The 11113-nt window shown below is 43.4% G+C and overlaps 1 protein-coding gene and 1 long non-coding RNA gene across 7 annotated transcripts in view; one reads left to right on the forward strand and one right to left on the reverse strand.

The window, feature by feature from the left end:
* Positions 1-7191, reverse strand: part of lmo3 (LIM domain only 3) — a 73609-nt gene extending 66418 nt beyond the window's left edge. Inside the window, exons 1-2 of one of the 6 annotated variants that reach the window (XM_043713513.2) lie at positions 6818-7191; positions 1823-2036 (exon numbers count right to left, since the gene is read on the reverse strand). In XM_043713513.2, the coding sequence (XP_043569448.1) occupies positions 1823-2028 (206 nt within the window). In that variant the 5' untranslated portion in view covers positions 2029-2036; positions 6818-7191. Of the gene's footprint in view, positions 1-1822; positions 2037-2426; positions 2452-4104; positions 4224-4715; positions 4863-4960; positions 5112-5354; positions 5751-6817 lie in introns of those variants that run through there. The other 5 variants (XM_043713514.2, XM_043713515.2, XM_043713510.2 and 2 more) reach the window with 5 other exon arrangements.
* Positions 1990-3968, forward strand: LOC122561613 (uncharacterized). The gene is made up of 2 exons (XR_006315054.2): positions 1990-2120; positions 3674-3968. It is a non-coding gene; the product is annotated as an uncharacterized LOC122561613 (long non-coding RNA).
* Positions 7192-11113: the final 3922 nt, after the last annotated feature.

Below are 11113 nucleotides of genomic sequence, written 5' to 3' on the forward strand. Positions count from 1 at the left end.
CGATCTACTCAGTTTTACCTTGAACAATTGCCCATACGTTTTCTCACTTGTCACAGTCATGTCATAACAATCTTTAACAAAACACAACTTGGAAAAAGATTGTACAATGGAGTCCAGTTACTAGAAACGTTCACACTCCCAGAAATCCCGTATTAAAGCAGCTATGTCTCACTCTTGGAGTGAAACAATTATCACAGTAATAGGCAATTTGGTATGAGAGTGAATTCGAAAAATTAAAGTGACCTTTTTTGGGTCGTATTGCAACACCAGACCTGGTTTTTGTAGCTGCCTCAATCCTTCCTTTAGCAACTGTCTGTTCGATATTCCATTACAGTTCTTACCACGGTTAAAACCAAGCACTGCAAGTGGAAAATCCCCTATTTTACAGGGGAATAGCTCCAGTGCAGTGGTTGTGGGGAAAACTTCCTTGCACTACAACAGATCTAATGACATGTGCGTTAGATGCCTTTCTGCACTCAAGCCTCTTATCCACGAGATGTTTAGGTGCGAAAGGAAGAGACCAGCTTTGCTTTTGCAACACAACTTGCAAAACAAAAACAATTCAAGACACGGACTTTGCAAATGGGACAAATTGCAAAGGAATCAGTTGACCGGCCTATAATAAGCAAATTACACAGAACCAACTAAAGATGCTGACATTTTAAGTAAATGTTAATCATCCAAGTTGTTTTAAAAACTAAATCAAAAAGCATCAAGGAAAAATAAACAAACAAGAACAGGGCCTGTTATATTTTTAATCACTTTTTGATGAAGACAGACTTGTCTTTTAAACTCAAAGATTTTAGACAAACATGCCTTAAAAACAAAATGTAACATTTTACACAGTACAATGCCACAAGGCATGATGATGTTAAAAATCATTTGTGTAATAGTCATTGCACACATTCTCCCACCCCCCAAAGCCAAGGTAAAAGAGCACTCTGGACTTCAGTATGGGGAGTGCGGGGAATATCAGCACAGTACGAATGGTGGCCCATTGGAAAATAAATGACCCAACTCAAAACATCCTCGGGGTTTCTTCAGCCGCATGCCCACCCAACGTCCACTAGAGGGCGGCGCTGCAGCTTGCAGGATTCAGGTTCCAGGAATCTAATGCAGCAATTTCTTTTGGTGTCTTTGCAAAATAAAGATCAGGGCTCTGTTTTTTTTTGATAAATTCAAAAATGGTCAAGGTTACTGAGTGGGAGGGAGGGAGAGAGAGAGAGAGAGGGAAAAAAAAGCAGACGCAAGACTGCAGATAAAGCTGTGACCTAGAATTCTTTCAAGACAAATAAACTGGAAAACTAAAAGCTGCGGTGCACATTTTAAAACTCCCTCACACAACTTTGCAGTTGCCAAGGGCTGAACAGGCGTCATTCCATGCAGACAACGCTTACGAAATCGCCAGCAAATGGTCGCTAGATCAACTCAAATATGTTTGCGTGTGTGTTTAGAGTAGATGGGGTGCAGAACAGATTGGGAAGCCAGTAAATGGAGAGATCCACACCTTATAGATCATATTAACCAAGCAGAGTTAGTTCCAAAGGGATGGAAGTATATATATATATATACACACACACACACAGAGGCAGACAGCACTACAAAGCCTTCCTCACTCTCCCAAGGAAACCAGTTTTGACTGTATCACAGGCAAAGGATTTTTCAAATATCTCATTCCATAAACTCTTCGAACCATGCTGACAAAACATCTTTGAATAATAAATGAATGCACGCTTAAATTGGCCGGACCCGGCCATGTAAGTTTCCCTTTCTCCCCACTTCCCCCCCCCCCCCCACATCCCAACCCCCTCGCCAGCCCTACCTCAGGTAGTCTCTGCGACAGAGGATGAGGTTTGCCTTGGTGTACAGTGTTGAACCCACCTCTCCGAGGCGGCAGTCACAACAGGCACATTTCAGGCAGTCCTCATGCCAGTACTTATCCAGCGCCTTCAGGAGATAGCGGTCTTTAATCTTCCGGTTGCAGCCAGCACAACCCTTCGGCTTGGTGTCTGGCTGAGCTGAGAGCATTTGTATACCTGCAGGAGGAAGGGAAGGGAAGGGGAGGGGAGGGGGAATGAGGAGAACAGGACCAAACACAGAACAACGCCACTTACTACCAGGTCAGTGAGAGTGGGGTGTGTGTGAATTGTGTCCTACACTGCAGTGTGTTAGATCGCTCGCGTTAAGCTAATCAAATGAATATTCAATTTCTAGCTGGACTGTCTGAAGTGCGGAAAACGATAAAATTACTGCCTTAACTGCCGTTCACACACTCTGCTGTCTGTGGTGTTCAGGCTGCGGAGATGTGTTGACAAGGGGCAGCAGCAGTTGTAATATCTCGGTTAGGGGTATTTGGGCTGGGAAGTGGGGAGGGTCACCCCCCCCCTTCCAAATGGCAGTAACAGGAGACACAAGATCCCACCTACACTGAGGCAGCAACGCGACTCTAACCCGCCAGTCAGGAAGAAATGATATTTGCAACAACACTCAGAAACTTTCCCCATTCACTCCTCTCTCTGTCACACCGCACCGTTATGAAAGCCCAGCTCTCCAGCCCTGATGACAGGGTGCTGGATGTGGCGCCCCTTCCAACAATTACAGGTCAGTACTTTTGAGCTGAAACGCTTTTTTTTGGTGGGTTTTAATGGTTTAATGGATTAAACTCGTGTGCCCCCAGTTGGAAATACCCTCCCTCTGAGCCGTACTAAAAGAAAATAAACCTCCATTATGTTGGGGGGTGGTGGAGCTCATTACTTTTTAAAAAAATGTTCAGCCCCAAACTGCAATTACTGCATTGCCCCCCCCCCCCCACCCCCCACCCCCCTCCCTTTCAATAGCGTCTCGTACACACACATCCATTTGTCAGAAACCTAGATTTATAAGTGAGAGGTTAGGCATGGTCCACACAGGCTGTTTACATTTCTTAGTGGTTACAACCATGGTAGTCCATTTGAAAAGCGCTCACTCAAATTGCTACGATTTTATTGGGAACACCCCCCCCCCCCCTTTCTAAGCTCTTTTACCCTGGTGTGCCACTCAATTCTCTCTCTCGGTCCCCAAGAAGCTTGACGGTGGGGGGGGGGGGGGGGGGAAGAATAATGTTGAAACACACTACCAGCCTCCAGATTAGTGAGACTTTCATTGCCCACAATATGTCGCGCTCCATTGTTGAAAATAAAAGAAGTTTCCCAAACTGATTGCTAACTCGTTTATCCCTGGAGGGAGGGGGAGGGGGGGGGGGGGGGGGGAGAGATTGAAGGAAAGACTTGGGAAATCAACACCGGGGGAGGAGGAGGAGGAGGGATTATAAAGGTGAAGCGGTGGTAAATGAGAAAGAGAGAATTTTGGATGGCAAACAAAAGATTTGGGGATGGGATGGAATTGGCGGGCGGGGGGGAAGCAGAGGGTGATGGTGAAGACTAAACGCTGGAATCAAACTGAAAGCCGATTCTCTGCTGGTTCATTGGGTTCAGATCGGACAGCAGCCCTCGGGGACCACGATGCAAATAAAATAAATGTCCCATTGGAGAGGGGGAGGGATGAGGGGGGGGGGGAAGCTTTTTTCTAAAAAAAAATAAAGCGACTGGAGCTCGGAACCAATTTGATTCCCACTCCCTTCTTTAGATGCAGCTGTAAGGCTGAAGAGATACTGACATTTTTCCACTCTTATCAGTTTAATTACAGTTTCCATGGCAGCAAAGCGCTGATGCTTGGCAAAGGCCAATGAGATCTGCGACAGCCATCCCAATTTCTGATGCAGCCAGCATACAAAACAACAAAAAAAAGGAGAGAAAAGCCCACTCTCACCGCTAACATGCTCAATTTAATATCTTTCCACCCCTCCTCTACTCCGCGAGAGAAATGATCTGAATAATGCAAAGAGAACCGTTTACAGATGACAACACTTTTGTCAGAAAAGAGGAAATCCTTCAGAAAGCACTGAAATAAAATCATGGAAGTCGCAGAAAGCGTCACGCTGCTTACTTGCACATCCGTAAAAAGAGAGAGATTGGTATTTCACCAAAACCTCTGAAGAACTCGGCTTTGTCTGAAATCACACGCACACACACACAATGACATTGAGAATCCCATTCGCCGCCTTACCAAAAGATAACTTTCCTCTCCTTTTTCCGCATCGGTTGTTTTTTGTGGGTTGTTTTGGTGGGGGGGGGGGGGGGTAGGGGGTTAAAGGAGGGTTTGGCTAAGTCTCTAGCAGCTTCAGGCTGGAAGAGCCAGTTTCTTCCCCGTCAGGGTGAACTGGTAGCGGTGGGGAATAGCGCTGGTCATTGTTGACACCGACAAAGAGACACGCTACATTAAACGTACCGCACGTTTCTCATCGTCAGCCTGGCGCTGAAAGGCAGTTCATGTGGTTTTCGGTGGGGGTGTTGGGTTGAGGAAGGGGGTGGGGGGGGGGGTAGAAGAGGAATTTAAAAATCTCTGCTTATAACATACCCTCTCCCCTTCCTTTGCAAAGGCAAGAACTCCCCCCCCCCCCCCCCAAAGAAAAACTTTTGCTTTTACATTCAAAAGAATCCCAGAAAAGATCTAACCGGAGGAAACTTATCTGGCCTCAGAACAAAAACTCCCCGAACAGAAAGGGACAACGCAGATAGTTCAAACCGTTCAGAAATATAAAACGCACACTTTTCCAAAACAAAACCCAGCCCAGAGTAGCTACAAAATAGCCAGAGGGCTATTCATTCCACACTTACCGTCTCTATTCAACATGAAAAAGAAACCCTCTCCAAAATATGTTCAGAATACAGCGTATACTTTCTTCCAATGCAAGGTCAACAAACGGAATGCACTTGTATCGTTAGAAAAGAAAGTTTTAAAACGTAATGAGATCCCCAAGGAACTGCCAGTAATCGAGTTGATCACAACGGAGCTACAGGTGTTCTGTCTGAGTATCCGCAGTGTAACCTTTCCCTGTGCCGAATGATGGAGGACAACTTACCTATCAGCTTATGAGAATTGTCCTAAACGAATTCAGCCTCATCATCTGCAAATTCAATCCTTCGCCAGCGAGACACAATGCAGTAAAAGGTCATTCAATTATTAGCGAGGTACCGCGGCTGCCACTACACACACACACATACACACTCACTCACTCTCACACACATACACACACACACACACACGGAGCAGCGGTCCCCTAGATCCACCACACGCACACTCTCTGCTGTCGACCCAAGTCCAGCAATAGCCCTGGGATGAATCTTGTCTTAATGGCTAATTTCCCCACGGTGAAAATTTACAAGCAGCCACTAGCTTTGGCTAGTCAGATCCACACACACACACACACACACACTTCCCGGAGAACGGTAAATAAAAACAGCTATAAAACCAACCTCTTGAGTGCGTCCAGTTCCAGAGACTGCGGATTAATGAGAGCTTTCTTATTGATTTAACCGCTTGTCAAAAAAAAAGTGTAGCAGAGCCGAGTTATGATTCCCCCTCCCCGTTTGACAAAATAAACCCCTTCTCTACCGTTTAGTCCCATACAACTATGAGATATCAATGCCTTTTGTTAGCCAATACATACACACACACAACGCAGCGAGAGAGACAAAATCAAAACAAATGGAAAAGCTAATGAGGACAATTAAATTAATTATGTTCAAGGAGATGAGTTTTTTTTAAAAAACTGTATGATCTGCTATTCCTCGCTTGCAAGGACTGCTCTGTGATTCATGGCAACTGATTAGTGCATCTATGCAAATCTTTGTTTAAATCATTCAACTAATTAAATGATAGGATTATTCTTCTGCCTACAGTGACATCATTTCCCAGTAATTAGTACTCTGTTTAGACCGTGGCAATAGATTCTTAATAACACCAGCGAGTTGCAGATGTTTAACCATTTTCTCACGCGTCTGTGAGGAACTGCCCCAAACCCCGATTACATACTGTACTTATACCTCCTCGGAGGGAGAATAATACGCCCCAACTACATTTAAAGAGAATAAAAAACACACATAGGAATCAATAGTTAACATTCAGCTCCATGCTACTCATTTCTCTTATTCCCACCCCCACCCACCACACAAAATGTAATGATAATAAGATGGGTCATAAAATGCTCCTCTTTTCATTATGACTGATGAAATGCATTAAAACTGACAGGGTATTACCTGACAGTAATTAGGTTTTGTCATGAATTAAATTATTTGAATGCGGACTATCTTCCCAATCGTGCAATTTTCAGGGAATTTTTTTCTCAAGTCAGGGAAGAGACAGAAAATAGCATTTTCCCCCTCCCTTCATAATCGTATGAATTATTCACAGAATCATCACAAACCATACAGTTGAAGAGGCTCACCACTTAGTACATTGCACAGATGTGATCAGCAGTGATTACTAGCAATGAAATACTAGGACACACACACATACACAGTGATTTGGTGAACAAGAGGTGACATTTAATCACCAACCAATATTCACAGATATTTAAAAAAACAAACAAACACCAATTCATAATCTCCACAAAATCCTCCCCTCTTCCCATTTTCAAAGATAAATTTTTGCATTTACACCTTTCTTCAAGGCAGAAGGGAGTTTTTAAACTAGGCGTGCGTTTTCTTTCACTGTGGGCAAATTAAGTGCTTAATTGAAAACTCTCAAGAAACCCCTTTCATTAAGAACTAAAAAGGAGCTAGCTATTTCTTACTTCTTAAAAACAAATGTTCCAGCCCAAACTGACTCTCAAAAATCTATTGCAAGCTTCCCATTCATCAAAGAAGACATTTAATCCCTTATTTCACAAGCACACTTTAAAATCAAATTCAACACAGAAGACAATTATTGAACTCACCTTATTTCAAATCACTGCTGAGCGGGGCTCAAAGAAAAAGACCAGTCAAGTTTTCACTTTTTAAAAAAAATTGCTTCACACTAATGCGTTGATTTGAGGTCTTTCCTTTGCCTCAAAATAAAATCAAACAGAAATCCTACATTCACAAATAGAAACACTAAACAGTGTTGTTGAGGCGAGAATTAAGTGTTAGGCTGTTTCTTCCTCTTCTGAAAAAAAAACTCAATTTCCAGGGAAGATAGAGAGAGAGAACAAATTTCTTTTCATGGGGATGATGGCAGAACCAGTTACTTGTTCCTTCTAACCACGACAGCAAGGATGAAAGGGCCACCTGTCTCTCTCTTCTCGAGCTGAGCACAAAACCTGAGTGGGCCAGCTTCTTTTCCTCCAGTATTTAAGCACCTAACCAGGTCCCTAGTTAGCAGCTTCCTTCAGCTCATCCAAGAAGCTGACAAGTACTGTTAGAGGAGGCTGTACATGTTGCTCTAATGGACCTCATTAAGTTCTACTTACAGATGTTCTCTTAACATAATTGATCTGTGGTGAGTTGAGAGGACTGAAACTTATTCCCCAGCCCCCAATTACGGTTGGGTAATTAGATCCCCAACCTCCAATTTTTCACATTCACCCTTCTAACATTCCAAAATATCAAAGTATCTCTTTCTCACAAAGCCCCCCCTTACTGGACTCCACTCGCTCATGGTATTGACAGTTAGATCTGCTAACCTTTGTAGTGACGCCAGATTTAATAGCACATTCAGTTCACTGACAGAGCTCCATCTTTTTTTCCTCTCCCCCTTTGCTTCCTTTTTATTCTACTCTGATAACAAAGGGGAAGAGAAACTAACTTTGTATGGTTTGTACTTTTTGATAAAAGCTACTAATGATCAGCCTTGGCAGGGGAGATTCTGTTTTAATGTCTTTTTTCAGAATCTGTTTTAATTCCTCAGATAGGAACTTTAAGGAGCAATGAAGGAGAGAGGTGCTGCTCTGAAACAGCAAGGAAAAAAAATACTGCACACCTGGGACAGATGAAGCCAAACCAATGCTTTTATAATGCCAATCAGCAATGCTGTTATCATCCCGCTAATTAGGAAAGCAGCCTAAAACAGAGAGCACTTTGGGAAATGGTAATACTATGGTTTTGCACTTAAAAGAGTAGAAATTTTCTGTACTGTAAAATCCTGGATTGGCTTTGACAATCCTTTAACTATGGATAAGGTTTACTGTGCACTTCTTCTCTGAAACAAAAGAAAAGATGTGGCTAAAGAAGGTGCCAAAGGAACTTTGATGGTCTCATGGGAGTCAAAGGTCACAGCACATCACAAAATTGGTGGAATGAATTTTCAAGATGAGCAAAACAAATTCTCCACACACCGAGATACGTTGCTGAGAGTTAACGGGAGGCCGTCTGTATTTACTGCTGGTCCTAGGGTTCATGGCACTCCAAGAATAGATCTAAGAATATTAGGAAGGGTTCTGGGGAAACGTCACTCGACCTGAAACGTTAATGCTGATTTCTCTCCACAGATGCTGCCAGACCTGCTGAGCTTTTCAAGCAATTTCTGTTTTTGTTTCTGATTCACAGCATCCACACTTTCGGTTTTTACTAAGCATTTTAGATGTGATTAAATGTTTTGGTTTGTTAAGGGCTCTTTAATGTAATTGTGGGTGAACCCATGAAGCATTTGTGCAGGATTATTGAAGACTGAATATAATATTCCTGGTGATAGGGAACTTAATAGAGGAAAACATTTTAAAGTTTTGAAACTTCAACTGGAGGTATTTTCAAGGTTCTAAGAACAAGCATGTAGTGACTACTGCTGGGAATACTGCAAGAGGAGAAGAGGTCAACTCAGGTACAGAGAGGCTTGGGAGATGTGCAATGCACAACAAGTGCTATACTAAGCTCAAGGTTTATGCCAAGAAAATAGACTGTCTGCACATAATGGAGGTACAGTGCATGAGCAGACTTGGAATCACATTTTAGGGTCAGCACAGAGGCAGTGAATGAGTTACGCTCAATGATCTGAGAGAAGCTGTGAAGATATTTATTGATCTGTACAGCCCTGCCCTGCTAGAAATGGGACCAGCAGCACCTTACTTCTGGTATTATGTGGATGACATTGGAGAGGTTTCCACACTCAACCATTTTACTGTGCACGGCTTCATCCTGAACTCTGAAACCTTGTATTGTGACAAACTAGATACAGTCATTTTAGCAAGCAAAGTTCTTGCTGTCTCCAAAATGGGTGGTGTCTTTAAACCCACACATTATATAAACAGCCACAAGATTACAGCCACCCTGAAGTTTGCTGGGTCAGGATTTCCAAGAGTGGGCAGGATTTCTGGGCAGAACACTGTCTGCCAGTGTTTTTAACAGGCTCTCTGTCCCAGTCAGAAGGAGAGGCAGAAATAGAGAGCATTGCAGGATTATGCTGGCTTCCTGCATCACAGGGAAGAGGTTGAAAGGGCTAGGAGGAGGGGGCAGCATAGAGATAGTGAATAATATAATGGGTGAGGGAGGTCAGAGAGACACTGGGTTAATGCTTCTGGGCTGGAGGGTGATGTGGGCAGTGATCACTGACACACTGAGCATGGGTAAGGGCATCCAATTGAAAGGAGGGAGCCGGGTTTTCCTAGAGTTCTGTGGGTGGGGGGTGCATTCCTGTTCCCCCTGGAAAGACAAGTTTAATTCTTCAGCAAGTAACTTTCCCCTGCCTTCATTTCCAGCCTTCTAGCCCTGAACATACTGAATGGTGGAGCAGGCTAAAAGGGCCGAATGGCCTATTCCTATTCTCTATGTTTCTAATGCTCTTATGTTTCTCAGGCTATAGGCAGGGCAGGCAGTGAAGAAGCCAAATAGTATGTTGGCTTTCATAGCAAGGAAACTCCAGTACAGGAGCAGCAATGGCTTGCCGCAATTGTACTTGGTGAGAATTGTGTGCAGTTTTGTTCTCCTTATCTGAGAAATAATGTTCTGGCTATGGAAGGAATGCAATTAAGTTTTACCATACTGATTCCTGGGATGGTTGGACTGACGTACGAAGATTCACTGGATCGGTTAGGACTCTTTTCATTGGAGTTGAGAAAGAACGGGGTGGGGTTCTCATCGAATACTGTAAAATTCTAACAGATCTACTCAGGATAAATGCAAGATGGATGTTCCCAACGATTAGGGAGTCCGGAACCAGGGTTCACAGTCTAAGGATTCAGGGTAGGTTATTTAGGACTGAGATGAGGAGAAATTTCTTCATCCACACAGTAGTGAGTCTGTGGAATTCTCTGCCACAGGAAATGATTGAGGCTAAGACATTGACTGTTTTCAATAAGGAGCTCGAGTAGTTTCAGGGCTAAAGGGATCCAAGGGTATTTGGGGAAACAAGTACTGAGTTGGCTGATCAGACATTCTGAATGACAGAGCAGACTCAAAAGGCCAAATCGCCTTCCCCTGCTCCCATTTCCTGTGTTTCTAATAACTTGGGAAATCTGTCTGATCAACATTAAAGCTGGGGGAGTCTGAGGCAGGCAGCGAGTGACCTGAATGCTGTGAGGAGTTTGGTTACCCATGACCTTGTCCCTCCTTTGTTAAAACTGAGCGCAGAAAAGATACAATAGAATACATGGAACCTACAGTGAGGCATTCTGGCTAGATGTATTGCAACTCCAAATGACACTAACAACATGGGTTCAATTCCTGCACGGTTGAAGTTACCATGAAGGACTCTTCTTCTCAGCCTCTCCCCTTGCCTGAAGGGTGGTGACCCTAAGGTTAAACCATCACCAGTCATCTCTCTCTAATAAAGAGCAGCCCTATGGTCATCTGGGACTATGGTAAATTTACCAACTTTTATTGCTGGTTTTATGAACCAGTTCCCTTTTAAGTGTGCCATTTTTAGCAACAACTCTTTTAATTGTAGTAATAGTGAGCATTGTTCCATGATGGATACTCCATCAAGGTTGCTTTCTGCAATCCATTTTCTTTCTCATCATATATAGTATAACATTTCTTATATTGGGGTGAGATGCTGCACTAGTGGTAACACTACTGGGTTAGTAAGCTAGAGGTCTTGGTTAATGCTCTGGGGGTATAGGTTCACATCACATCATGGCAGACAGTAGAATTTGAATGCAGTCAATAAATCTGGAAATTAAGACTAATCTCATTGACGATGGCCAGGTAAGCACTCATCTGCTTCACTAACACTGTTTTAGGGATGGAAATTCGCCGTTCCTTCCTGGTAAGTCTACATGTGATTCCCAACCCACAGCAATGTGGTTGATTCTTAACAGCCT

The sequence above is a fragment of the Chiloscyllium plagiosum genome, unplaced genomic scaffold (genome assembly GCF_037043375.1).
Source record: "Chiloscyllium plagiosum isolate Xiang-an unplaced genomic scaffold, Cpla_swu_hap1 HiC_scaffold_23, whole genome shotgun sequence".
NCBI lineage: Eukaryota > Metazoa > Chordata > Chondrichthyes > Orectolobiformes > Hemiscylliidae > Chiloscyllium > Chiloscyllium plagiosum.